General features: G+C 37.6%; 1 protein-coding gene across 1 annotated transcript; it reads left to right on the plus strand.

The window, feature by feature from the left end:
- The first annotated feature begins 35 nt into the window (after positions 1-35).
- CASP4 (caspase 4) lies at positions 36-26590 on the plus strand. The gene is made up of 9 exons (XM_012495980.2): positions 36-953; positions 14408-14662; positions 17392-17501; positions 18301-18474; positions 19621-19855; positions 20738-20881; positions 22225-22334; positions 24579-24682; positions 26483-26590. Exons 1-8 carry the CDS (start codon positions 947-949, stop codon positions 24675-24677), a joined length of 1134 nt encoding a protein of 377 aa, XP_012351434.1. The 5' UTR covers positions 36-946; the 3' UTR covers positions 24678-24682; positions 26483-26590.
- Positions 26591-27752: the final 1162 nt, after the last annotated feature.

Here is a 27752-nt window from a genome sequence, read left to right on the forward strand (position 1 = left end):
CAGCTGCCCCTCTCCGCAGGTGCTCTGTCCGACGGAAATGAGAGCTCTGTCTGTAAACTCCTAGCTGGAGTTGCTGGAATTTCTGCAAGGATTTCTTGCCGGGCGAGGAGGGATGGATCCGGGTCCCACCTAAAGAAGCAGTCTGGCCATGATATGCCACAGCGGCTGTGCTGCGCTGTGAAGACTGCTGCCCAGTCCAATCTGCCCAGCTTCCCTAGCACTGGTAGGGGGAAACCGCTGACTAGAGCTGCAGTAATGGCAGTCGCCCCTCCCCTGGGGAACTCGGTCATCTCTGGCGTACTCCAGGCTGCTATGCTGGCTAGTGGGGATTCTAATCCAGCGGATCTAAGCTTGCAGGCTTCTGTGAGAGTGGACCTGCTGCAAGGCCATTTTGCTCCCTGGCTTCAGCCCCCTTCCCATGGGAGTGGACGGGACTCCTGCCTCACTAGAGTTCCAGGAGCTGCTGGACTATGTAAAAACTCCTGCAGCTCAGTGCCTGCCCAAAAAGCCAGAAATATGAACTATTTGGTTAATTCTTATGAGGAAATGAAAGAAGAGTTGTTAGATTAAACTCCTTCAGTCATTGTAGTTCTTTGTGATCAGAGAAAGAAAAACTGAGAGATCAGGAAGAGAAGAGACGGATAGAAGAAGTTGGGGTGGCCACAGGAAACAAGAAAAGAAACAAGATGACGTGTCAACCCACAGGATAATGTTTTGTCATTTTCATTTTTTTTTTCCCCAAGTCAGAAACTAAATTCCAGTAATTGGATGCCAATTTGCTGATGACAAGGCACTTCCTGATAATGAGTCTGGAATTCTGAGCAGCAGTTTCACAATCTGTAATTACACGTTTCCGCCCTTTGCAATAAGGAAATACATAGTTTACTTTCATTTTTGAGTCTGAGGCTCTTTTCAACGCTGTAGAAAAGGACAGAGGCTGTTCCCTATGGCAGGTGAGTCCTTTTCTGACTAGGAGCTTGGGAGTAGGATCTTAGAAAACACTTGTTTTATTGCTCTGAAATAAACACAAGAAAGGAAGTGAGCCGATAGCACCCATGCTGAATTCCTTTTCTTACTGATTGTGTGTAGTTTGAATCATGGGACCTGGTGTTAGAGATATTGATGGAGGTCATATGTTTTCCAGATGTCTTTGAGCCAGAAAGAAGTTAATTCCTTTCTTTCAGCTTCTGGTAATCAAAGGGAGGGTAAAGAAAGCCAGAGGAAGTTATTTGTGTGAGACAATTCTAGAGGTTTCGAAATGCTCTCTGAAATCTTTCTTTTGATTCAAAATTAATTGCCCAGATCATAAACCTTTCTCCCAGAATCAGATCTGAGAGCCTCTGAATTGTTATCCTCTTTGACATCTCTTATTGTGAATTACATTCTTGGTCTGTTTAAAGTGATTCAATTTTTTCCCCTTTCTCTTTGGTCCTGGTACTAACTACTTTAATATAATATTTCATGGGTTAATATCACAGTTGTTTTGTTTTGCTGTTGTTATTGTTTTTAACTGATATCCTTCTCTCCAGCACTTAACTCTCCAATCCATTCTGCACACAACTTTTAGGTCACCTGTCTTATATACAGAAGCTGAAAAAGCCTAAGGGATAGAGTCATGGGTTACTTGGGCAGCTATTATTCCAGCAGGTCATAACACTTCTTTGGCTTCATTCTCCTCACAGGAAAAGGAAGAAATTGGACTAGATCAGTGAATTCTAAACCTTATCACATACCACAGCAATCTGTAGTCATATAAAAAAAGTCAGATGACTACCCACTTCCTTACCGTGAATAGCTCAATCTTAAATACCCTGCAGGCATTTATTACCTTTGAAGATCATCACATAATTCTTATGAAACTGACTTGACATAGGTTTGTGTACAGATTAGTGCTATTAGGAAAGTTGACCAGTTAGTTAACACTCTCTGCTTACCTGCTAGTGATCTATTAATGTAATTAACTTTGCTCAGGGATGGACAGTGGCTCCCTATTGCCTTTTTTTTAAATATCTGAACTTTCAGACAATTTTTTCTACGTTTTGAAACATGTGTATCCAGTTTTTCCATTAATCTTTGTAAAGCATGATATCAGCTTCATAAAAAAATACTGTATTTACTTCAATCATATTACCTTCTTGTTGAGTTTCTTTACTCCTTTGATTCTCCCTATAGAGCAATTCTGTCCGGGGTTTATGTCTCACTTCACGACATTTAACTTAAGCTCAAGAATCAAGAGATCATTATACAAAGATAGGGGAAATTGAAAGCCACTAGTCAAAAACAAGTCGTGGTTTGATAATTATAAACAACCAAATGTAGTCAGCTATTGTTACCTTAAACTCTTTAGGAATTGTATCCTATAATGTGTTTAAGCATTACATCACTTTGCCTGGAACCAAAACTGTGGTCTTGATGAGTTTTTTCCTCTAATTGATTCCTTCCATTTTTATTATCACTGTAGATTTCATTCAGTGATTATTATAATAACAAAAAATAATCTATAGTAACCGTTTCTTTAAAAAATACTTACCATATGATAGCCATTTCATGCACCCTCTCTGATTTAATATTTAAAATCAATCAATACAGTTGTGCTATTATTTCCATATTACAGTTGAAGGCACTTAGAGAATGCCTTCAAAATACGCTTTAGGTCGAAAGTCTGTTGAGGAGTGGTCTCAGGTTGGCATGACTCTCAAACTCTGCCATTAATCTAACTTTCTGCAAACATCTTCAAATACTTGCCCTGTCTTTGATCACTGCCACTTCAGTCCTGGCTTCACATTTCTATTTTTTCTAAAGCCCAGCTCTCCCAGTTCTCTGGTTACGCTAGACACCCTCAAGCCTTTGTGCTTCTTTCCTTATTGCTCTCTGCCAAGAGACCAGCTCCTAGTTTTCCAGGGGACAAATACCTACCAGTCCTTCGGGTCTCAGTGCCAAGCCCTCCCTTCTCTGGACAGCTGTCTTCTACCTGAGACACACTTTGCTTATGCTTTTCTTGAGTGTCTGCTAATTATTTACATTCTTATAATATTTTTCACTTTACTTATTTGCATATCTATTTTTCCACTTGACTGCAAACTTTAAAGTGTACAGACATGCTTCCAAAGCGGTACCCCTGATAATAGCAGAGTAAGTTTCAAGAATTTATGCTCATTAAATATACCTGAATGAATAAGGGAATGAACATGCCTTCCTTCTGTTGAAACGTCCAACATGCAACTATCGTCTGTTAAATGAAATCAAACTTACCTGGTTTGCTATTAAGAATTTGTAATCACCAGGTGGGTTCACCTTGCCCACTGCTTAGACAGAGCCAATTTATCAAGACAGGGGAATTGCAATGGTGTAAGAGTAATTCACGCAGAGCTGGCTGTTCGGGAGAGGGAAGTGTTATTATTACTTAAATCAGTCTCCCCAAGCATTCAGAAATAAGAACGTTTAAAGATAATTTGGCAGGTAGCAGCTTGGGAAGTAGGGAGTGCTGATTACTCAGGTGGGAGATGGAATCATAGGGTGTCAAAGTGAGGTTTTCTTGCTGTCTTCTCTTCCTGGATGTGATGGCAGAACTGGTTGGGTTAGATTACTGATCTGGGTGGTGTCAGCTGATCCACTGAGTGCAGTGTCTGAAAAATATCTTAAGTGCCGATATTAGGTTTTATAAAGTGATATTATCCCTGGGAGCACAATGAGGACGTTCCAACTCTAGGAGCCAGAGGCTGCATGATGCTTACATTGTAATTTTTAGTCTTTTAGCTAATTTGTTAGTCCTGCAAAGGGAGACCGGACCCCAGGCAAGAAGAGGGTCTTTTCGAGAAAAGGCTGTTATCGGTTTTGTTTCAGTCAAACCACGAACTGAATTCCTTCCCAAAGTCAGTTTGGCCTATGCCCAGGAATGAATAAGAACAGCTTAAGGGATAGAAGCAAGATAGAGTCGGTTAGGTCTTATTTCTTTCACTGTCGTAATTACCTCAGTTATGATATTGCAAAAGCAGTTTCAATCCCTCCATTTGGGTTTTCTAATAGCTTAATCTTAAGGTGTAGGCTATGAAGATGGGAAAAGGCCATCGATCACTCTGGCTTCTTCCTGCTGACAGGGGACACAGTGGAAATTAGAGTGAACCCCAAGGTGAGAAGAATGGAACCACTTTGCAACTGTCTGAGCATACTCATGCAGGACTCGCTGGGCTTCCAGTGCTTGGAATGCAAAAACATTAGTACTTTCCTCTGTAGTTTTGCTATAATATTTAAGCCAACAGCCTCCTGTAAGGTAAATAACAAATCCTAGGATGAGGAGTACAATTCTCAATTTTAAAAGCAAAGATTTGAAAGCACTGATTTGGGGACTTCTAATCCACAAAGAATTTAGGATTTAGTCCAAACTGTAGAAAAAAACTCAAGGAAAACTAACAACAGGTATATTATATGTTTTCTTTTGAAGCATAATTTTTCTCTCCAGACCCTATTTTTATTAAAAATAAATTATGATAGAACTAATGTGTTTACCAAAATAAGCTTTAGTCTTACTGTACTTGGCCTGATTATTTGCATAAAGTGCAACAAGAATAATTATTTTTTATTTAGGCTGTTTTTGTTTAAATTGGCTTTGATGGAACTCTGTTCTATGAGGAATCTCAGATAAGACTTTTTAAGAGCCGATCCCAACCATGTATTTTTACCCTTAAATACCTATGTGTTGGGTAAATTCCTCTCCTCTCAAGGTCCCAAGATAACTTGGAGCTCATGAACCTGTTAGAAAGTGATATTCTTTACTTACTACAGATCAAGAACCTTGTACAAGGACTCTATGTAGACAAGGTATGAAGCCAGATTCCCCAAGGGGCTTTTATTGGCTCTATAAGTCAACTTTGATTCTTTAAGGGAAGCGTGCCATTCCAGTCAAAGCCTTGGTAAAATAACCAATTTCTCCAATTGTGTCATGTTACAAAAGAAAACAGATTTTTATTGTACTTACGGAATTAGCCATGCTGCCATAAATTGAGAATACTTACAAAGAGTTTCCAAATTCTGGAGAAATCAGGTAGAAAAAAATGCTTCACAATTTTTTCACAGGAGTGTATTTTACCTACTTATTAAAAGTTGCAAATATCTCTAAAGAAGTAAGTTATCCTGACTCTGAAAACAAAAGGATTACTGACATTTAAGACATCAGCTCTCCATGAGAGTCCTGGAAGTTTCGTTTTTTTCCTCTATTCCAACAGCACAATTTTTAAAGTTATCTGAGACCTGCACTCAGAGTCCTATATCTGATTATAAACTGCCTTTTGAAAAGGACCAAGGCAAGATAAAATGTCTGTGGATGACAAAAGTCTATAGACACTATTAAAGCTATAACTGACTAGGAATTTTGCTTACTTCTGTGGCATCCAACAATTTTACATAACAACTATAATTACTAATAATGTACAGTAAATTATATCAGAATTGTAGAAGTTTATATAAATACACAGACAGACAGAAATTTCAGCACTTGTAAGATTTTTTATTTGCCAGTTGTTAACTGGATTACTGGCTTCAGAGTGGAGCCCTTGGAGGAACAGAGCCAGGAAAGCATGCATTTTTTTCCGAGCTAAATAAGCAGGCACAGCTGAAGGCAAAGACAGATCTCCAAAATGAAGGATGCCATTTTATACTGGATCCTGGATCCCCAAAAGGAAGGAAATACTACTGGAGAAGACAGTGCAGTGCTTCTAACCTGCATTTTATTGCAAGGCAACCTAAAGCCAATCAGCCCATTTTGAAATCAGCCCATCCCCCATGGAGGTCTCATCTCTCAGTCAGGCATGGGGATGTTTCCATATCTTCCAGGTGGCCCAGAGCATGCTTCTCTGACCCAAGTGTGCAAACAGCCAAGTTTCCCTCCGAAAATACTATTAGCCATCCCTTAAAGTATATTTCCTACCTAGTTATTATACACCAAAGCTATCTCATAATGCAAAGTAATTTCTGATATCCCCAAAACTCAAACCATCAGACAACACAATGCAAAGCAGAACAGAGCCTTTGATTTTGAGAGGGATCCATCTACTTTTAATTCCTTGGTTGTCATGAAGAAAACAGAGGGTTTTTTGTTTGTTTTTTGTTGTTTGTTTTTCCCAAAATGGGGTCTGTGGTGCCTCCCCTGTTTTTCCCAAGGAGTCCCAGGCTACCAGAAGTTATCTTAGGGCCTCTCATGTGTGCATTAAGAGTGGCAAGACAAAAAATGGAGAAAAATAATTCGGTTTACTAAGAAGAAAAAAACCTTTTTACAGAAAAACAAGATCCAAGAAGAGAAAAACATAAAGGCCTTTTAAATGTATCCATAACTTGTTTATTCACTTTTAATTAAGCTGACTTTTAACCATAGTGCTCTTAAAAAAATCCTTTTAAATTTCTTATTACCCAACTTTAACCATGCAGCCAACATTTCTGGCTTTTGAACTTTGTCAAAAGTAACCTCCCAGGTGCTTCAAAGACTTAGTAAGCAGTTTCTTTTTACAAGATTTAGAATTTCACCAAGGTAGTTCAGAGAAAGGAAAATTCAAGAGAGGAAATCAGAAGCTATCCATGGGGTTGTGGGGGAACCTCATTAAATGACAAAGTTATGCAAATAGCAAACCAGAAAGAAATCATTCCAGAAGCCAACAATAGAGCCGGGGCCTCTATTGTCAAAAGGCAAAGTCTTAGCTACTGAGTTACAGCATTGAGCAGTTTCTATTGCTATTCTAAGAAGTAGACTAAAGAAGCCACTTTTAACCTTGCCAAGGCTTTTAACTGCTCAAGAAAAATTTTTAGGGCTGGATGGTATAAACCAAAAGAAAGTATCCACATATGGTCACAAGATTAAGCTTTTAAGGAGGCCAAACAAGACAGAAATTTCATACAGTATTGGTTTCAGGGACCCATAGCAAAGTTTATAATTGGCCAGCCTGCTGAGCTGGCTTGAAAAGCAGGCTTATAGGGGTCCTAAACCCATGTTCTATCTTGTGATACCCCTCTTTCCATTACAGGACACTGAAAGACAAATTCTTAACAAAAATACACCAGATTTGCTACAGGCTAAGACTAGTCTTGTAAATTCTTTTTTCTATTAATCAAACCTTTACAGAGAAACATATAGTGATGTTTACTGTTTACACAGATGGAGAAAGAGAGACCAGAAACCTAGCTGGTAAGAATTTCTTACTCTTTTTGCTGGCATACCAGATTTCTGGGTTCCCTTCCTCTGCAACTTCCAGAAGAACAGAACGACTTCTGATCACCCTGCTCACCTCACCATAGTTGTGGGGTTCAAGCCACTTTACAAGAGAAAATCACCATTTTCTGTTTTATGGAAACATAGGCAAGATTCTTAAAATGCAAGATGCTGCCCAACTGGCTTCATGGGGAACCATTTAACATTTTCTATCCCAGCAGAATTCACATAACAGAACAGACACTAGTCACCTCGTTCAGCACCCAATATCAACCTGGCAAAGCTCAGACTTTTTCCTGTTGGTCCCTGTTGTCTTTGATCCACTCCAGGTGGGGAGGCACGACCTCAGAATAGTAATTCACAATGGGGTCTCTGGGTAAGGCAAAGAGCAGATAGTCACCATGAGACAGGCCTGTTGAGCTTTCTCCAGGGCTCATCGAATGTAACCAAATAAGAGTTCTCTGAGTTAGGCCTGCTGGACTTCCTTCAGCAATTCCTTCTGAGATTCCCTCCACATACACGAACACACACAAAGATGAGACAGACAGAAGGCCTTCCAAATCAGATGATCCCTAAACAGGAACTCCAAGAGTATCCCTTCCGAACTATCCTCCTATTCTCTGTCTGAGAAATCTCAAAATTGTCCTGATTGAGGAGAAGTCTCCTGAACCAAGACTCTTCCTACTACTTAGAGCCAACCTAGACCCCAGTGGAGCCAAACAGATACCCCGTGGTGGAGCTACAAACAGACACCCTGCAATGGGGCTACAGACACCCCATCACAGAGCTACAGACCAGTCGAGAGAAGGAAGGAGGCATTAGCAGTGCCTAGTATATTCACCAATGCTAACACCCTGCAATGGGGCTACAGAAAGACACCCCACTATTGGGCCACAGAACCAGTCAGGAGAAGGAAGGAGGCATTGGCAGCACCTAGGATACTCACCAATCCAGACACCCTGCAATGCAGATACAGACAGAAACCCTGTGATAGGGCTACAATTAGAGGACATCTCTCCAGGATTATTTCTCCATTGCAATTAAATGCATGCACATTGGGTTGGCAGTGCCTGCCAGTGGAGACAGCACCAGAGCCAGCCCCCAGTCAAAGAGAACTAGGCGGCCACTTAGGCTAGCTTCCAGATCCATCGCTGGGGGGGTGGGGGGCACAAAACCACAGGCAGGTAGCCACAAATGCTTTCCCAGTCTGATTTCGTTCATTGTTGTAATTTCCTCAGTTATAATTTTGCAAAGGTGGTTTCATATTCCTCAAGAGTTGAGCCACACTTAAATTTTATTCATTTGTTCCTACATGGACTTGACTACTGATTCAGTAAATAATTAATAAATATCCCCCGAATGCCAAAAATAGTGCAGATATAGTTCATGGCTCCTGTCCTCACAGAGCATAAATTCTAACAGTGGATAGTGATAAGTAGGCTGGGAATCACAATTAAATGGAAAAAAAAATGGCTGGATGTGGTGGCTCACACCTGTAATCCAATACCAGCAATTTGGGAGACCAAGATGGGTGGATCACCTGAGATCAGGAGTTCGAGATCAGCCTGGCCAACATGGTGAAACCCCATCTCTACTAAATATACAAAAATTAGCCAGGCGTGGTTGCGTGCACCTGTAGTCCTAGCTACTCAGAAGGCTGAGGCAGGAGAATCGCTTGAATCCGGGAGGCAGAGATTGCAGTGGGCCAAGATAGCACCACTGCACTTCAGCCTGGGTGACAGAGTGAGACTCTGTCTCACAAAAATATATAAATACATAAATAAATAAATGGAAACAAATATGCTACTCTAAGGAGATACAAGGTGCCGTAGGAGCATATACCTCTGACACTGTCTCCTCTGGAAGAATCAGAGAGGATTCCCTTGAGAAAATACCATCTAATCTGATACTTGAAGGATAGACAGATAGACAGAGAACAGTTCAAAAACTGGAAGAAATTAGAAGCGGGGGTGCTGAAAATACACAGATCCCTAAGTAGAGACTTGATTCCCTGAGAAAAGTGTCATCTAATCTGAGACTTGAAGGTTAGACAGACAGCAGTAGGAAAACAAGAATGAATGAGAAGGTAGGGGCTGGAAATACAGAGATCCCTAAATAGAAGCTTTCTAGAGATTAAATGAAGGGCAGAACGTTTTGAATGTAATGTACAAGGTGTGAACAGTATCAGAAGATGAGTGAATGAGAAGGCCTAGATTAGAATAGGCTGAAAGTTTTCATGGTCAAATCTAGATATTGGAACACTCTTCGTTGCAAAGAGTAGAACAGAAGGGATGGAGAGTAGATTGATAAAGTTCTTATGAATTTATTTCTTAAGAAAGAAAGGATGTTGGCCTGAATAGAAGTAATGAACAATTAGAATTGAGAGAAGTGGTCAGATTCTGAAAATGTTTAGCAAATAAAATCGATGCAATGTGACTTAAGAAGGGAAATAAGATATAGGGAAGGCCAAAGAGGTTGAGTATCACCAGGTTTTGCTGCTTTTTTGCACTTGGAGTATAGATATTATTTACTAGTATATGGAAAAGAGAATGATGGAAATGAAAAAACAAACAGTTCATCTTTGTAAGTTGAGTTGAATGAGGTTGTGAGATGTAGTTATCTCATTGTCTATTGGATGTATGGGTTTCAATACCGACATCCACATCTAGGCTGAATCCATAAATTTAAGAATGATGTATTTATTCTTTTAAGCATATAATGGATGCCATCAGAATGTGTAGATTATACCTCAGGCCATACTTTTAATTTACTTATTTATTTATTTGACAAATAAACATTGTATATATTTTCTATGTATAACCTTCTGCTTTTATGAGTTTAACCTGTTTAGATTGTATGCATAATATGCATAAGTGAGATAATGTGATATTTTGTGTTTTGGTGCCTGGCCTGGCTTATTTTACTTAATACAATGTTCTTCATGTTCATCAATATTGTCAGAAACGATAGGATTTACTTCCATTTAAAAGCTGAATAGTGTTGCGTTGTGTATATAATCCACATTTTCTTCATCTATTCATCTGTCTGCAGACATTTAGGTTGATTTTACATGTTGGCTATTGTGAATAATGCTGCAATGGAAATAGAAGTTCAGATATCTCCTCGAGACACTGATTTTCCAATTTTTGATATATACTTAATAGAGGGATTGCTTGATCATATCTTTAGCCCTATTTTTAACTTTCAGGGGTGTCTCCATATAGGTTTCCATGAAGACCATGCTAATTTACTTTTTTTTTTTTTTTTTTTTTTTGAGACAGTCTCACTCTGTTGCCTAGACTGGAGGGCAGTCGTGAAATCCAGGCTCACTGCAACCTCTGCCTCTAGGGTTCCAGCGACTCTACTGCCTCTGCCTCCTGGGTAGCTGAGATTACAGGTGCCTACCACCACGCTCGGCTAATTTTTGTATTTTTACTAGAAGCAGGGTTTTACCATGTTGTCCAGCCTGGTCTAGAACTACTGACCTCAGGTGATCCGCCCGCCTTGACCTCACGAAGTGCTGGGATTACAGTCAGGAGCCACTAAGCAGGGCCTAATTTACGTTTTACCAACAGTGTACAAGAGTTTTTTTTCTACATCCTCTCCACCATTTGTTATCTTTTGTCTTTTTGGTAATAGCCGTTCCAACAGGTGCAAAGTGATATTTCATTGTGACTTCAATTTCCCTGATGGCTAGAGAGGTTGATCATTTTTCATATACATATTCTCTGCATGTCTTCTTTTGGAAAATGTTTATTCTGGTCCTTTGCTTAAAATCAGTTTATTTTCTTTCTATTGAATTGTTCGTGTTCTTTGTATTTTGCATATGAATTCTTTATCAGATGCATGGTTTGCAAATCTTTTCTCCCATACTGTTGATTATCTCTTTAATCTTTTGATTGTTTCTTTGACTGTGTAAAAGCTTTTTAGTTTGATGTAATTTCATTTGCATATTTTAGCTTTTGTTTCCTGTCCTTCTGTGTCATATCCAAAAATCATTGTCTAGACCAATGTTATGAAGCTGTTCCCCTCTGTTTTCTTCTAGTAGTTTCACAGTTTTGGTTCTTACATTTACATATTTAACTCATTTTATTTTTGTATATGTTTAGAGATTTTTATTCTTCTGCATGTGGTTTTACAATTTTCCCAATACCATTCATTGAAGAATTTGTTCTTTCCCAATTGTGTGTTCATGACACCTTTGTTGAAAAGTCAAATTAATGTAAATAATTGGGTTTATTTCTGGGTTTTCCATCCTGTTCATTTGTTCTCTGTTTCTGTTTTTATGCCACTACTGTGCTATTTTGATGACTGTAGTACTTTGCAGTCTATTTTGAACTCAGATAGTGCGATGCCTGCAGCTTTGTTCCCTTTACTCAAAATTGTTTTGCCTATTCAGGGTTTTTTTTTTTTGTGATTCCATATAAATTTTAGGATTTGTTTCTATTTTTGTAAAAGCTGCCATTAGAATTTTGATAAGAATTGTATTGTATCTTTAGATTTCTTTGGGTATTAGGGACATTTTAATAATAGTAATTTTCCAGTCCATCAACTCAAAATATATTTCTACTTATTTTTGTCTTCTTCAATTTCCTCTATCAATATTTTATAGTTTTGAGATTTGTTATTATTGTTGTTATTTTTGAGACAGGATCTCATTCTGTAGCCAAGACTAGAGTATAGTGTCACAATTACAGCTCACTATAATCTCAAATTCCTGGGCTTAAGCAATCCTCCTACCTCAGACTTCCAAGAAGCAAGGACTATAGACACATGCTACCATGGCCAGCCAACTTTTTAAATTTTTGGTAGAGACATAGTCTCACCATGTTGATCGGGTTGGAGTTTTATACTTTTATGTGTACATGTTTTTTACCTACTTGGTTAAATTGATTTCTAAGTATTTTTGTAGCAATTTTAAATGGAAATTTATTTTTTAAAGATGGTTTATTATTATACAGAAATACTACAGATTTTTATATGTTGATTTTTTTTATCCTGCAATTTTCTTGAATCTGTTTATTTGTTCTAAAAGATTTTTGGTGGATCCTTTAGGGTTTTCTGTATATAAGACCATTTCATCTTTAAACAGGCACAATTAAACTTCTTCCTTTCCAATTTTGATGCCTTTTATTTCTTTTTGTTGTCGAATTGCTCTGGTCAGAACTACATTGAATAGAAGTGGTAAATGTGAGTATCTTTGTCTTCTTCCTGATCTTAGAGAAAGAGTTTTCAACTTTTCACCATTGAGTATGATGTTAGCTATGTGTTTGTCATAGGTGGCATTTTTTTTGTTAAAAACTCTTCAATTTTATTGCTTATTATATTTCTTCACATATCATTTATTCAGTCAACACTATACTAGTTTACTGAGCACACAAATAAATAAAACAGAAGCCCAGAACTCAGGTAGTTTGGATATCCCACACACTAATCTGTGTACTGTTTGCAAATCACACTGTGTTGCAACATCTGTACATGGTGTTGCAAGACTAGTATTTTTGCTACCTCTTCTCAGAAGCCTTTGTGATCTCACCTATTGGAATGTACTAATGTTTTCTGAGCCCCTTAAACATCTTGTCTATATTCTTTTAAGAAGCTCTTCACCAACTGTCAGGCAATGTAGTTTGATGAATTAAGAATGGGGGCTCTGGATTCTGAACCCCTAGATTTCAATTCTTGTTCCCAGTTACTATATACTCGGTGTTCTTTCACATTATTTGAGTCAATTACTTATTACCTTTCATTTTCCATATAAGAGAGGTTAATATATGTTTTACATGGAATTTTTGTGAAATTTCAGTAATGCATTTGGCATGATGAGGGCTCAATGAATATTAACTATTTTAACTGAACTGTATCATGATTAACTATATAGACTATGGTGAAAAAAACAATATTTGAATCCTAATTCATGTGATGTGACACAAGTTGTTATTTAAATGGTGAACATAAAATAGGGAATATAATAACTACCCCACTGGCTTATTGTGAGGGTCCAGTATATTAACATTTGTAAAACTTTTGTTACAGTGATTTGTAAATAATAATGATAATTATAATAATGATTTAAATTGTTTTATATGCATTCATTTTTTATTTATAATAAGTACATGGGAGATATTATCCTTTATTAAGTTAATTTATATTAGGTAACTTTATTCCTGGTTTGTAATGTCTAATGTCTTTCTCATAATAGCTGCCCAATAAACATTTATGAAAATATTAATTCAAGATAACCCAGACAATGAGGCTGGTGCTTCTATGCCAAAGCTTTTGTGCAATGTCCTGACATGATTTCTTTAGATGTCGTTTTGTGACAACACTATCCTTACATCTACATGGATTGTATAATTGTCTTCATAGCATTGATTGAGAATTGATAATATATCCAGCATTTCTGTGTACAATCTGCCAAAATCATATCTGTTGTATTGAAACAAAGGATGTATTACTTTGATATCTATATTTCCTTATAAATATTCAAATTACTCTGAGGAGTAATACATTAACATGGTGTCAAATTAAATTAATCCACCACACTGGAAGATTAGTAATCAGGTTACTTTCAATTTTAAATTTTCATTGAGAACAAGATTTGAAAGAATTATAAATATAGATGCACTCATCCATTTATTCTTTAATTTATGTATTTAGCAAGCATATTAAGTACTTTTAAACATTTTGAATACAAAGATGTGAGTATAGGATGCAGGTTAAAAAAACGCAAATTCAAAGATCTAGTTCTTTCACCAAGAAAACTAAATACAGAAAAGAGTAAAAATCACATAGGAAGTAAAAATCTAGTAGGAAGAATTTATATTCTAGAAAAGAGCATTGACTTTCCCAGGAATATATATTTTAGGCAGATCATTATCACTATGGGCCGTGAACCAGTAAAAGAGAAAAATGAATACAGTGGATGACCAGGAAGTTAGCATTAGGTCCAATGCCACAGAAGGAAGATGAGAAGCTAAAAGAAAAGAAAAGAAAAAAGAACAAAAAAGAAAATAAAAAGTATTAAGTGGCAATAAATTGTTAAACAACCTGGTAGGAATTTGATGAATGACAGAATTCTATAGGTACAAGAAGACAGATGGTGAAGTAGGACATACTTTCAGAAGTATTTCACATTATAGAACTATATCTAAAGTGAGGGTGAAACTCTTTAAGCTGTACCCATAGTTAAAGGAGTCTTTCTATTTCTAACAGAAGGCAACCACAGAAAAAAGCCACTTAAGATGTTGGAATCCCTGGGCAAAGATTTCCTCACTGGTGTTTTGGATAACTTGGTGGAACAAAATGTGCTGAACTGGAAGGAAGAGGAAAAAAAAAAATATTATGATGCTAAAACTGAAGACAAAGTTCGGGTCATGGCAGACTCTATCCAAGAGAAGCAACGTATGGCAGGACAAATGCTTCTTCAAACCTTTTTTAACATAGACCAAATATCCCCCAATAAAAAAGGTAAGACTGGATCTTTTACAATGAATGTCTCAATTTTCCCTGAATCTGTTTAACTCCAAGGCCTAAGCAGTGTCTTCTGTGATTCCCCTATCTTTCCCTTCCAAAACTATCATTTTCACTAAACCTATCTTTGTCCTTTTAGAGACCACTTCCCTTTTGTGGGGTGGAATCCAGTTTACAATCAGCTAAAAGGCTGAGTCCTTGTGTTCAGACTGTGTACAAAAATAGTTAATAGTTCACACCTTGTAGTAAGGGACACATAGAACTAAACCTAAATTCTGTCACCTGTGACCTATGTGACTTCCTGCAAGTTGCTTAACTTCCCTAGCTCCCTAGTTATTAGTCTACCATCTGTGAAATGAAGACAATTCCAGTACTTTCTCAGAAGATCGTCTAAGCCTAGAAGCATTATGATGACAGGCACCCCAGGCCAACAACTCCCATGAGATTAGCTCTCATCCGGAACTCTCTCCTCTGAACTCCAGGATCACTTAGCTCTAGCTGCATATTCAACAGGTCTACTTGAGTGTTTTGCTGGCATCACAAAACAAATACAGCTAAAACTATACACTTTGTTCCCCAGGACAAAACTGTTGCATTTTTATTCCCTTTTCATCTCAGTAGACAGAAACGACATCTACCAAGTTTCTCCCACCAGAATGCAACTGGTTTCTTCACCAATTAATAACAGTAATCAGTAGTTTTCTTGGCACATAGCAGATGCCTAAATAATGTAGGATGAATAAATAAATAAAGTATATGCATTCAATAAATATTAGTTTTCATAATTATTATGTGGATGCTATGAACTAGACTTTTCCAGTGCTTACTTCTGCGAGTTATGATAAGGAGAATCTCCATAAAATGTCTAAAATTTTAAAACCTCTTTTCAGAACTTTTGACCCAGATTGAATTATGTATTATTAAAGGTTAAATATTATCATATTGAAGTTCACCAGAGACAGACTCAATTCCCCCCAGAATTTAAGCTGAAATCTTGAGCCATGAAGTATTACAGATTACCAATAATGATAAATAGTGCTAAACAAAAGGAAATATAAATGGTTGAGACCTCACTATATCAAATGAGCTTTTTCAATCAGCACTCCTCTGTGAAGAAGGGGTGTTCCTACCAACAGGGAGCACATGATAGTATGATAGTTGTCCAAGATTATAAGAAGGTAGCATTCTCATTAATATTTAAACTGATTCCTTTGCAGGTTTTTAGTTTTATTCTCAAACCTGGGGTGGCATGGAAATAATCTCCATTTTCAAAAAGTCAGTGATAGTGCAACTAATGGGAATTAGAATAGAAGTAATAGAGGCTTCAGAATGGTTTCAGCAAACCCAGATATCACAATGAGCATTCAATTCTAAACTGAAGTAACCTATCTGATTAGCAGAGGCTGTGGCAGGAATAAGGCAGCTGCAACCCCTCAAAGGAGGGGTCTACTGTCTCCCTGGGCTCTATCTGCAGTTGGAGTCTCCAGAGTGATCCCAGGAAACTTTATGTACACTGCCAGAGTACCTAGGGTGTACCCAGCTCTGTTTGGGCAGCAGTCTGCAGTATAATATGTACTATCTTGTAATAAAATGATTTGCTTTCATGCTAATTTTATTATTGGATGTAAGATAGAAATTCTATCTAATTTCTAATTTTACCTGAAAACACTGTATCTCACATACACACATAATGATCATTAGGAGATGACTAAGTTAGGAAGTTCTCCAAACCTGTAAGTGAACTGGAAACAGGAAACTTTGGATTAGAAAACATACCCTCTGACCAGGGAATATCCAAGGATCCAGCATGTCTTCACATTGGCAGAATTTTCTGAAATAGGACCAAAGGTCATATATCACTGTGTAATCTATGAAAAGAGATGCTCAGAAGGTTTGATATTCATACACACTCTTAAACTTGTTACATCTCCAGAGCTCAGACTGGCTGGCTTTACAAATAGCTGGCTTTACAATTTGCACAGGGATAATTGAAGTTCATTTCTTCTAGAATCATTAAAAATTAACAGTAAAGTTGCTAAAAAAAATAATGCCTTGAAAGTACAAGATTCAATATTCTGTGGTTTGGTGTATATATGTATCTGTATGTGTAGTGGGGATTAGGAGGGGACGATTACTGCAAAATGAAATTTTGTTCCATCCTGTATGGGATAACTATTAAGCATTTGGCTTGTGGCTAAAAATACACGTTAAAATAATACTTTTTGTATGTTATGTTAAATAAATGTTATTAGAATTAATTTTACCTGTTTAATTTTACTTTTTACGTGTGATAGTAGAAATTAAATAGTGGACATGGAACACACATTAAATTTGTAGTAGATAGTGTTCTGACAACTATTTACTCAGTATACTCTTGCACAGACACAATAGAAAGTCCACACAGATAAATGAGTATCCTGGAGTAAAACCTTTGGAAAAATCAAATTCTTTTGACTGTATAAGGAAAGGCCAAATTTAACCCCAACATCATTGACACATTTTCCCCAGAATGATCAGAATCTATGATTACATGTTTGGGTGGATCTGCTTTTCTATCTTTTCCCGTAACAATACATCTCCTGATGTAGAATACTCGATATGAGATACAACTAAAACCCCTATATGTGAAGAAATCTTCCCAGGACGTCTTCTCTCTCGATCTTCTTAGGTGATAAATTGGGTCACAGAAGCAGAAATCACAATTTATGTTATGCAATATCCTGCAGCTCATCCGAATATGGAGGCTGGACCACCTGAGTCAGGAGAATCTACTGATGCCCTCAAGCTTTGCCCTCATGAAGAATTCCTGAGACTATGTAAAGAAAGAGCTGAAGAGGTGCTATGCTATCAATATGAAACAGAAAAAAAGAAGAGAAATCATTGCTTTCCTTCAGTGCACCATTTCTTACAGCACTAAATGATTGGGCGTGGGAATGACAGTAACCATTTTCAATAATGCTTTTACTAAGGGAAAGATTATGTGACTTCACAATGATACCAATCCTTTCTCAATCCATGATGCAGATCATTTTATCATGAGTTGAAAGAAAATTGGTATTTCTATTGCTCCTGTATTTATTCTTGTAATTATTTGGATTTTATGGCAATTGTAGCATTAGCCATGGAATAAACATATTTGGAGGATAATATAGCTGACTTGTAATTGGTTGCACTCTAGTTGAAAAGTCTAGACATGAAGGATGCTTGGGAAATATAATTAAAGCTTGAAAAACATTATAAATTTATGTGTTAAAAATAGTAACAAAATAGCTATGCTTCCAAAGGGAAAGATTTTTGCTGTATTCATTTTTCATTGGAGTCAATGATAACATCTCTTGTTTTGTATGAAATTTGACCTGAAATTTGAATGCTAAGAAAGATTGGAGTAGGTGAAGAAGAAAAGGGAGAAGAAAAGGGGTAGGAATTATCTAGTTTCCTCAAGATTCTTAATAACCATTTCAGATATGTCCTGGTTCTTTCCCTGGGTTCTTGAGAGAGAGAAAGTCAGTGTCTTTTGATACAAGTTAGAGCAGAGAGCAGCTGCATGAAGACTTGAAAAAGCAACACTGATAGGCATAAGGAGGCTGAAAGGAGACTTGAGTAAATTAAATTTATTGCATCTCCATATCTTGCAGATCTATCCAATAAAGGAGAGAAACAACCGCACACGCCTGGCTCTCATCATATGCAATACAGAGTTTGACCATCTGCCTCTGAGGAATGGAGCTGACTTTGACATCACAGGGATGAAGGAGCTACTTGAGGGTCTGGACTATAGTGTAGATGTAGAAGAGAATCTGACAGCCAGGGTAAGAATCCCTCAGCCGCCACAAACACATGCATATTCAAGACACATCCTTCTAATAACTACCTAGCTTCAAAGAGCTCAACACGGTTTAACAACCTCTGGGTGTGTGTGTGTGTGTTTGTGTGTATACAAAATAAGAGTACTAGACTGGTAATCTATGTCTCTTTGGTCCTCCAAATATCCTCAATTCTGGAAAACTAGACTAAACATGATTGACACGTGTTTTCACGTTTCTTATTGAATTCCAAAATCATGTGATTGGGATGCAGCCCCAAGAATCCCCAGTAAATTATAGAGTAATGAATGTTAAATGGCAGTACACTTATAAAACAAATATTGAGTCTTAAACTTGGTGCTAAGAGCTATTCCTAACGTTGGGAATAGGTCTGTAAATGAGACAGGAAGTTCCCAGCCAGCATTCATCTAGGTTACAGTAGAGAGAAACAGTGAAATTGTAAGAACAAAGACAACTTCAAGTACCAGGTGTGCACATATGTGTCTACAAAACAGCGACAAGACAGCCAAAAGCAAGTAAAAAGAAAAGAAAAAGGAAATATGAGACAGAATTGTAGGGTGGGGAGCAACGTTTTTGGGTTGGTTGGAGATGGCTCTGGAAAGACATGAATGCAGCGCCTTCAAAGTAGGAGACGCTACCTGTGAAAGAGCTGAACTGAAAATGAACCTGGCAAATGAGAAGCACAAAGAGAAGACCAGTGTGACTAGAGGTTGAAGGAGAAGGGACATAGTATGAGGGTGGTGTATGGTCAGGCCAGAAGTTTGATTCTATTCTAAGCATAGTGGGATGGATTTTACAAAGAATGTGGTGTGTTGCATTTATAACACATGACTCTTGGTAGGTAAGGAGAGAAAAGATTGAGATGGAAAAGAAAAAGTAACATGAGTAACACATAACAATATACAATATACTAAGAAGACAGTATGTCAGCAGGAAGAGAAAATGGGAATCCACAGCCCCATAGAGAAGGAAAAATAAAACCATAAAACAGCTGTCATGACTGAGTAAGCACTATGTGAAGCACCATGACCTGGATGTTACGTATGCTTTTTGTTTCGCTCATGGTAAATCTAGGAGGTCCCATTAATTGTGATGCTTCTCTGACTGAAGTTAGACATTGCTCTTTTACAGGATATGGAGTCAGCACTGAGGGCATTTGCTGCCAGACCAGAGCACAAGTCCTCCGACAGCACGTTCTTGGTACTCATGTCTCATGGCATCCTGGAGGGAATCTGCGGAACTGTGCATGATGAGAAAAAACCAGATGTGCTGCTTTATGACACCATCTTCCAGATATTCAACAACCGCAACTGCCTCAGTCTAAAGGACAAACCCAAGGTCATCATTGTCCAGGCCTGCAGAGGTGGTGAGTGCTGAGACTGAACATCTAACAGTTATGAAGGGTGTATGCACAGGATTGTGATGTTTGGTTTATATTTAGGGGCAACAGTCTTAGACCCCATCCAGTGCAAATAAAGTACATTGAATTCTAAAGAAACTCTACCTAAGGGTCTGGTATAACAAGAAATTGTCTCATCATAATTAATGGAGAAATTTCTGTACAATTTTATCCACAGTAAGTGGTGAAGGAGATCATCAGAATCCCTAAATCAAAGTTAAACAGAAATACTCAAACTTTGGAATGGAATCATTTTCATAATAGCTTGATTTGTAAATGTTTTACAGACATTTTGACATTGTGTGGTTTGAGAAGAATTTCATTTGAAACTGGGGCCATTATGTAAAACAGCATCCCTTTTTCTTATAATTATTGAGGGGGAAATTAGTAAAGAGATCAGGGGACTTTAGAATGTTGCAGTTCCACTTTGCTCCAGAGATTCAACTGCTTCATGGCTGGCTGAGGATGGTGGCTCATGCCTATAATCCCAACACTTTGGGAGGCCAAGACAGGAGGATGGCTTGAGGCCAGAAATTTGAGACCAATTGTCTCATAGCTCTTGGGAGCTATTTTTCAAAAGAAAACAGAATTTTTTTTCTAGAAAATCTTAAATTCAAGATGATTTCACTATCAGTAGGCACATTGTTGAATGACACTGGAGAGAAAGAAAAGTGGTGTGTGTGTGTGTGTGTGTGTCTCTGTGTGTGTGTGTTTCTGCGCGTTTGTATGTGTGTGGGTCTGTATGTATGAAACTAGTAAGAATGAACATTCAAAAAGAACAAGGTGGGCAACTGTGATAGCCATTCTGTGGGAGGCACAGCAGTGTGCAGAAAGTTAATGTCTCCACAGCAAACCGTGGGGAACTGTGGGTCAGAGACTCTCCAGCATCCTTGGAAGTGGCCTCTTCACAGTCACCTGAGAACCTGGAGGAAGATGCTGTTTACAAGACCCACGTGGAGAAGGACTTCATTGCTTTCTGCTCTTCAACGCCACGTATGTATCTTTCAGTGGCAGTAAGGGATTTGTGGGCCTGAGGCCACCTTTGAATGAATCTAGAAAATCAAGAATCCCTAGGAAACAATGATCTGATTGAATGTTGTGTGCTCTCCACATATTTTACATGATCTTATGTGTGCTGTGAGAACAGATTCCTAAAGCAACCCGATACATGGAAACCCATTCACCACTCACCATTTAAACATATGATGAATTCTGTTTTTCTATTAAGCCCATTTAACATTTTACAAAGTGTTTTTATGGATTCCAGGAATGGCTTCTCTTTCTCAAATGACCAACTTCAAGTCTTCTTCTCCATATTTCCCATCTGATTCTACAATGAGCAGTGCCATTGTATGCCTTGCTAGAACTGTGGATACCCTTTAAAACAAGTAGAAAATGATAGGGTGGGGCTGATTAGGTCTAATCTCAGGGAACACTGGTTAGTATTTCATGTCTAGGTAATTATCTTAAGGAGCGTACATTTAATTGTTTTTGATTTGTATATTTTTAAATCTTACTTTTTAAAACCACTTTATTGAGGTATGATTGACATACACAATGGTACATATTTAATGTATACAACTTAATGAGTTTGGAGATATGTATGTACTCCTGAAATCATCACCACTGTCTATGCCATAAACGTATCTCTCTTCTCCAAAAGATTCTTACACTTCTCTGTTTATTGTTATCATCATTCTGTGATTGTGTGTGAGAAGTATACTTAGCATAAAATCTACTCTCTTAACAAATTTCAAGTACATAATACAATGTTGGTTACTACTGGCACCATCCTGTACAGTAGATTTTTATCACTTTTTTCATCTTCTATCACTGAAACTGGTCATGTGTTTATCTATTTTTGTTTACTATATGGTGAAAGACGGTGTGGCATAATCTGCAAACAGCTTTGGAGCCTGGTAGCAATTTTTTGTTGCTTACTCACTGTGGGAACATGGGGAAGTTCCTTCATCTTTCTGTGCTTCATTTCTTCCTCTGTAAAGTGGGATAATTCCAGTTATTTCTCAAGCCCCTATGAAAGCTGAGAGAATGAACATGAGTTTTGTAGTAGAAAGTCAATCCCAAGAATCAAAATTTATTCAATACACAATCTCTTGCAATGCTTACAAACTGCAATTTTTGATCACCTTTTGCTAGGTTTTCTGTTTACTTTCTGTCGAAAGTGGGTAAATGTAAGGTTGTAAGTGCTTCCTACAAATCTGTAAAGATAATTCCCAAGCTATGCTTTTCTTTTTAAAAACATTCTCAAAACAAAAATATGAACAAAAACATAGTGAAAGTCATAGCCCAAGGCATACCCATCTGTATCATTACAGATAACGTGTCCTGGAGAGACAGCACAATGGGCTCTATCTTCATCACACAACTCATCACATGCTTCCAGAAATATTCTTGGTGCTGCCACCTAGAGGAAGTATTTCGGAAGGTAAGTGTCTCTTTTCTAGTTATTCATTTATTTCTTCAGGAAGAATTTGTCATGATTCACCTTTTACTTCACAATGACAATCTTTGTCAGGGAAGTGAAAGTAGACAGGTACCTAGTTTCTGTCATTCAGTTGTTTAAAATATGGCTAAGGAAAAGACAATTCCAATATATCCCAGCAGAAGATCAAAGTAAAATAAAATAATATCAACCATAAGCTTTATGTTATGGACTATAAGTTCTTAAGTTTTAGAGAAGGAAAAATATGTTGAAATAATTTTTATTTCTTAATTTATTAAATGAATAAAATCTGGGTGGTCTGCTAGGTCATGGATTTCCTCCTGGTGACAGAGGGGTAAATGAGGCCTACATGATGTAATCCTATCTAGGACTCACATTTTCGTGGGAGATATGGATACTGAAAATGTGGGTTAACAAACAAATATGTGCTTACAGACTGCGATAGGATCCATAAAGATGTGAGAGGGAACAAAAAAGAAGTCATTCTTTCAATAAAAAAGTGCAGAAGGAAAGGTTTGCTACTGCTTGCCCGACTTGGGACATTCCTTATTCCCACTACTTCCTATGTTATTTTTCTCCATAGCTCGTACCTCCACCCACTCAGCATATATTAATAGTTTATTTATGTGTCTGTTATTTTACTTTTATTTACTCACTAACATGCAAACTTCATGATGGCTGGGATTTGCTCAGCAATTCAACAAACCTGGCATGTAGCAGATATTCAATTAATAATTATTGAATAAATAGATGCATAAATACATAGATAAATGCACCCTCTTGTTTAAAGAGAAAATGGGATTGGTATTAACACAGAATAGTATAATTATTAATAAAGTAAAAATTGTAGAGAACAGTAAAACTCCTACGGGAAAAGAAAGATATACCTCTGGCGTTTATAGAAGAAAGCCATCCAGAACCAGCACAGTCACTCATTCCTGTAATCCCAGCACTCTGGGAGTCCGAAGGAGGGTGGAGTTGCTTGAATCCAGGAATTTGAGGCCAGCCTGGGCAACATGGCAAAACCCATCTCTACAAAAAATACAAAAATTAGCCGGGCATATTGACTTATTGACTGGAACCTGTAATCCGAGCTACCTGAGAGCTGAGGTGGGAGAATCGCTTGAGCCCAGGAAGCAGAGGTTGCAATGAGCTGAGATTTCACCACTACCCTCTCGCCTGGATGACAGAGTAAGACCCTGTCTTAAAAAAAAAAAAAAAAAAAAAAAAAAGTAATGAAATAAGAAGAAGGAGGAAGAGAAGGAGGAGGAAATGCAGCATAAATTGAGACAGATTTCCTGTGAATAGAGATCTAGAAAGTTAAATCTTTTAAACCTTCTTGGATAATTGGGAGTTAGACATTGTACTTTCCAGGATGTTCATAGAAAAAGGAACTGAAATTTCTGGATTTAGGATAAGTAGACTTACCAATTAGTTGATGCGAAAAAAAACTACAAGATCAGCTTGGTGGTGGAGATATGAAAGTTGTTCAGTGTTTGGGTCTTAAAGATAAGATACTGGGGCTGGGCACGGTGGCTCATGCCTGTAATCCCAGCACTTTGGGAGGCAGAGGCAGGTGGATCATGAGGTCAGGAGTTTGAGACCAGCCTGGACAACATAGTGAAACCACCTCTCTACTAAAAATACAAAAAAGCAATTAGCTAGGCGTGGTGGTGGGCACCTGTAATCCCAGCTACTTGGGAGGCTGAGGCAGGAGAATTGCTTGAACTCTGGAGGCCGAAGTTGCAGTGAGCCGAGGCTGCACCATTGCACTCCAGCCCAGGCGACACTGCAAGACTCCATCTCAAAAAAAAAAAAAAAAAAAGAAAGATAAGATACTGGGATTTAATTCTCCTTCAATTGAGGAATCAGCCTTGGTGAGCATTGAAAGTACAGAGTCCTTCCTTATCCAGTTTTCATGAACAATTTTCAGGGGATAACTTATTGTCAGATCTGTAGGTCAGAAATGGAAAATAGAGGAAATGGATGTTTAAAGACCTCGGATTAGACATGAGGTGTTTATTTTGATGTAAAGAGTACAGTCTGACATGGAGTGTCAATTCTAAGAGGTAGGGTACAATGTTAAGGAGTTAGAATGCCCATGGGCTTGGCTCTATGAAACCTGCAAGCTCACTTCATTCCAGGTGTTGTCTGGTACATGGTAAAAGATGCTTTCTGAGACTTGAAAAGAGTCATATCTCATCTACAGCCTATTTTCTTTTTCAGGTACAGCAATCATTTGAAACTCCAAGGGCTAAAGCCCAAATGCCCACCATAGAACGACTGTCCATGACAAGATATTTCTACCTCTTTCCTGGCAATTGAAAATGGTTAAGTATTGAGAGTTGTTGGTGGTGTGTGAAATAAATGAAAGAGTGATATTGGTGGTTAAGTCCAATGACAAATGACAGCTGAGTACTTGGATGGTCAAATTGGTGTTTTTGTTGATATAGTCTGGTGATTATCTGCTACTTTTTTCTGACTTATATGCATTTGGATTCCTCCAACTCTACAATTAATCAGGCAATCAATCAATCAAGCAGGTAAGGAAAACCACAGCAGAATGTGATAATGAAAAACCAAGGATAGCAATTATTAAAATAGAAACATGCTCATGCTTCCATTACTATTTATATTCATTTATCTCTCATAGTCTGTCTTTCTCTTTTATTCCCCTTTCTTACACACACACACACACACACAAACACACACACACACATACAGAGAGAGAGAGAGAGAGAGAAAGAGAGAAAGAGACACACTAAGCAGCCAAACATTGCATCAAACCCTAAACAAAACAGAGTAAACAAAGGAGCTAACTCTGGAGAAAGCAGCATTTTGATCCTCTGAGTGAGGATGTCACAGCAAATACCACATTACTGACATCCAGGTACCATTACCAGATGGTACAGAATACATCCTACACTGTAGAGTTTGTGTTGATCCAGGCTCTGGTTCTCAGACTGTTCTCACAATGCAGATCACCAATCACTCAGAGTTGGCTTTTGAATCCTCAATCACCATTCAGAAGTTCCTTCAAGCTCCCATGTAACTTTTGTTATTATTTTGACCAAAATGTTATAGAATGAGTACATTGAGTGTGGACTAAATGATTACTTTCTTCACTCATAATAGCTTTATTTAACACTAGATTATAAGACTATTATCAATCTCCCTCTAAGATACATACTTAAAATTATATTTTATAGTGAAATGTATAAAGTTGTTCTCAATACTTCCAACATTTACCACATAATTTTTACTCTTGGTTTCTGACACTTCAGTCACAATATTGCATCATTTCAGCATAACAGCTTTCAGGGCCTAATCCATCCGATGGGGCTACATTTGGACATTGAATTTTTTGTTGACTAATATTTGCCAACATTAACTGTGCACCAGGTTTTGTTCTAGATGCTTGGAATATGTCGAATAACAATGTAAATAGATTTCTTACACTCAGAAAGCTTATATTCTAGTGAGTAGAAACAGACTCTGAAGACATAAAGTGGTAAATATATCACAGGCCAGAGAGCAAAAAAAGATAAAAGGAAAAATAAAGGAAGACAAAGGAAAACACAGAATGATGGATGCTGTACTCCTATAGATATTTCACTCAAAAGCTTTTCTTGAAATAATGAAATCAGAATACAGAATGGACAGAGTTGGGGAGTGAATAATGTGGTTCTTATGCAGGAAAAATGTCCCAGCACAGAATACAGCCAGTGCAAATGCCCTGTAGTAGAAATGCACTAAACATGTTTAAAGAACTGCAATGAGACAGTGTGACCAAAAGAGAACATGAGTGGAGAAAATGGCAGAGACAAATTAGGAAAAGCAGTGAGAAGCCAGATCACGTGGTTCTATGTTATCACATGGTAAACCTTTAAAAATTATTATCTGAGTGAGACAGGACGCCGTTCTAGTGCTTTAGAAAAAAGAAGTAATATGCTTTAAATTAGGTTTTACAAAGATCACATTTTGGTGAATAGACTAAGATGTCACAGATGGAAGTCAAAGGAAGTGGCAAAAGCACATGGAAGAAGATGCAAGAAGAATCATGATGAGGGATGGGATGAAGGCAGCAAGGGGTGACCATCTTGACATTCTGTTTTTTCTCTCCCCTGCAGGAAGCCACAAGCAGCCCAGCCCCCCTTTATCAACTTCAAGGAGCACCTTCATTAGTACAGCTTGCATATTTAACATTTTGTATTTCAGTAAAAGTGAAGAAAAACGAACTGTGTCTTTTTCTAATAGAGAATATAATCTCAATGAAAATGGTGGGTGAGTGGAAATGAAGTGGAGGAAGCTAACTGGATTTTCGAGCTTTATGGCTCATGAAACATCTATGCTTGGCTGATGAAGAAAACTGACTGGGACTTATCCCCAACAATAGGATGAAAGAAGATGTTGCCGAAAACTATAGTGAGATACTGCCTCATACCCATTTGAATGACTCCCATCAAAAAAAAACCTCAACAAACAGAAAATAAAAAGGGTTTGCAGGGATGTAGAATAATTGGAGTCTTGTGTTCTATTGGTGAGAATTTCAAATGGTACAGCCACCTTGGAAAACAGTATGGTAGTGCCTCATAAAATTAGAAGTAGAGTTACCATATGCTCCAGAAACTCCACCTATAGGTACATAACTAAAGTAATTGAAAGCAGGATCTCAAAGATATATTTACACATCCACATTTATAGCAGCACTGTTCACAATATCTAAAATGTGGAACTATCCAATAACTGATAAATGGATAAGCAAAAGGTGGTATATACACATAATGGAATTTTATTCAGCCTTAAAAGATAAGGATGTTCTGACATTTGTTACAGTATGGATGAACCTTGACATTATGCTATGTGAAATAAGGCAGCAATAGAAAAACACATACTGTATTATTTCACTTACATGAGGTACCTAGGGTATCAAATTCATAGAGACAGGATGTAGAATGGTGATGGCCAGGGACTGTGGGGAGGAGGAAGTGGGGAGTTATTAGTTAATGATACAGAATTTGAGCTTTGCCAGATAAAGAGGAATTCTGAAGGTAAATGGGGGTGACTGTTATATGACATTATGAATGGATTTAGTATCAAACACTACATTTAAAAATGTTAAGATGGTCAATTTTGTGGTATGTATTTTTACCACAATAAGACATTGGGGAAAAAAGGGATAATTGGAGGTGAGAAAAGATGGAGTAAATTGCACCTGGGAAACTCTGATCAACTTACACAGAAGAGAATTAAGCTAGTGTGCAAAACTGACGAGAGAAGAAATGAGAGTAAAGTATATTATTTATTATTTCAAAATGAATCAAGGAAATAATCGGAAATCACACCACCATCAAATATTATGTAGAACAGGAGAGAGATTTGGCAGTGTGAATGAGCTAT

This window comes from Nomascus leucogenys, chromosome 15, assembly GCF_006542625.1.
Source record: "Nomascus leucogenys isolate Asia chromosome 15, Asia_NLE_v1, whole genome shotgun sequence".
Classification (NCBI taxonomy): domain Eukaryota; kingdom Metazoa; phylum Chordata; class Mammalia; order Primates; family Hylobatidae; genus Nomascus; species Nomascus leucogenys.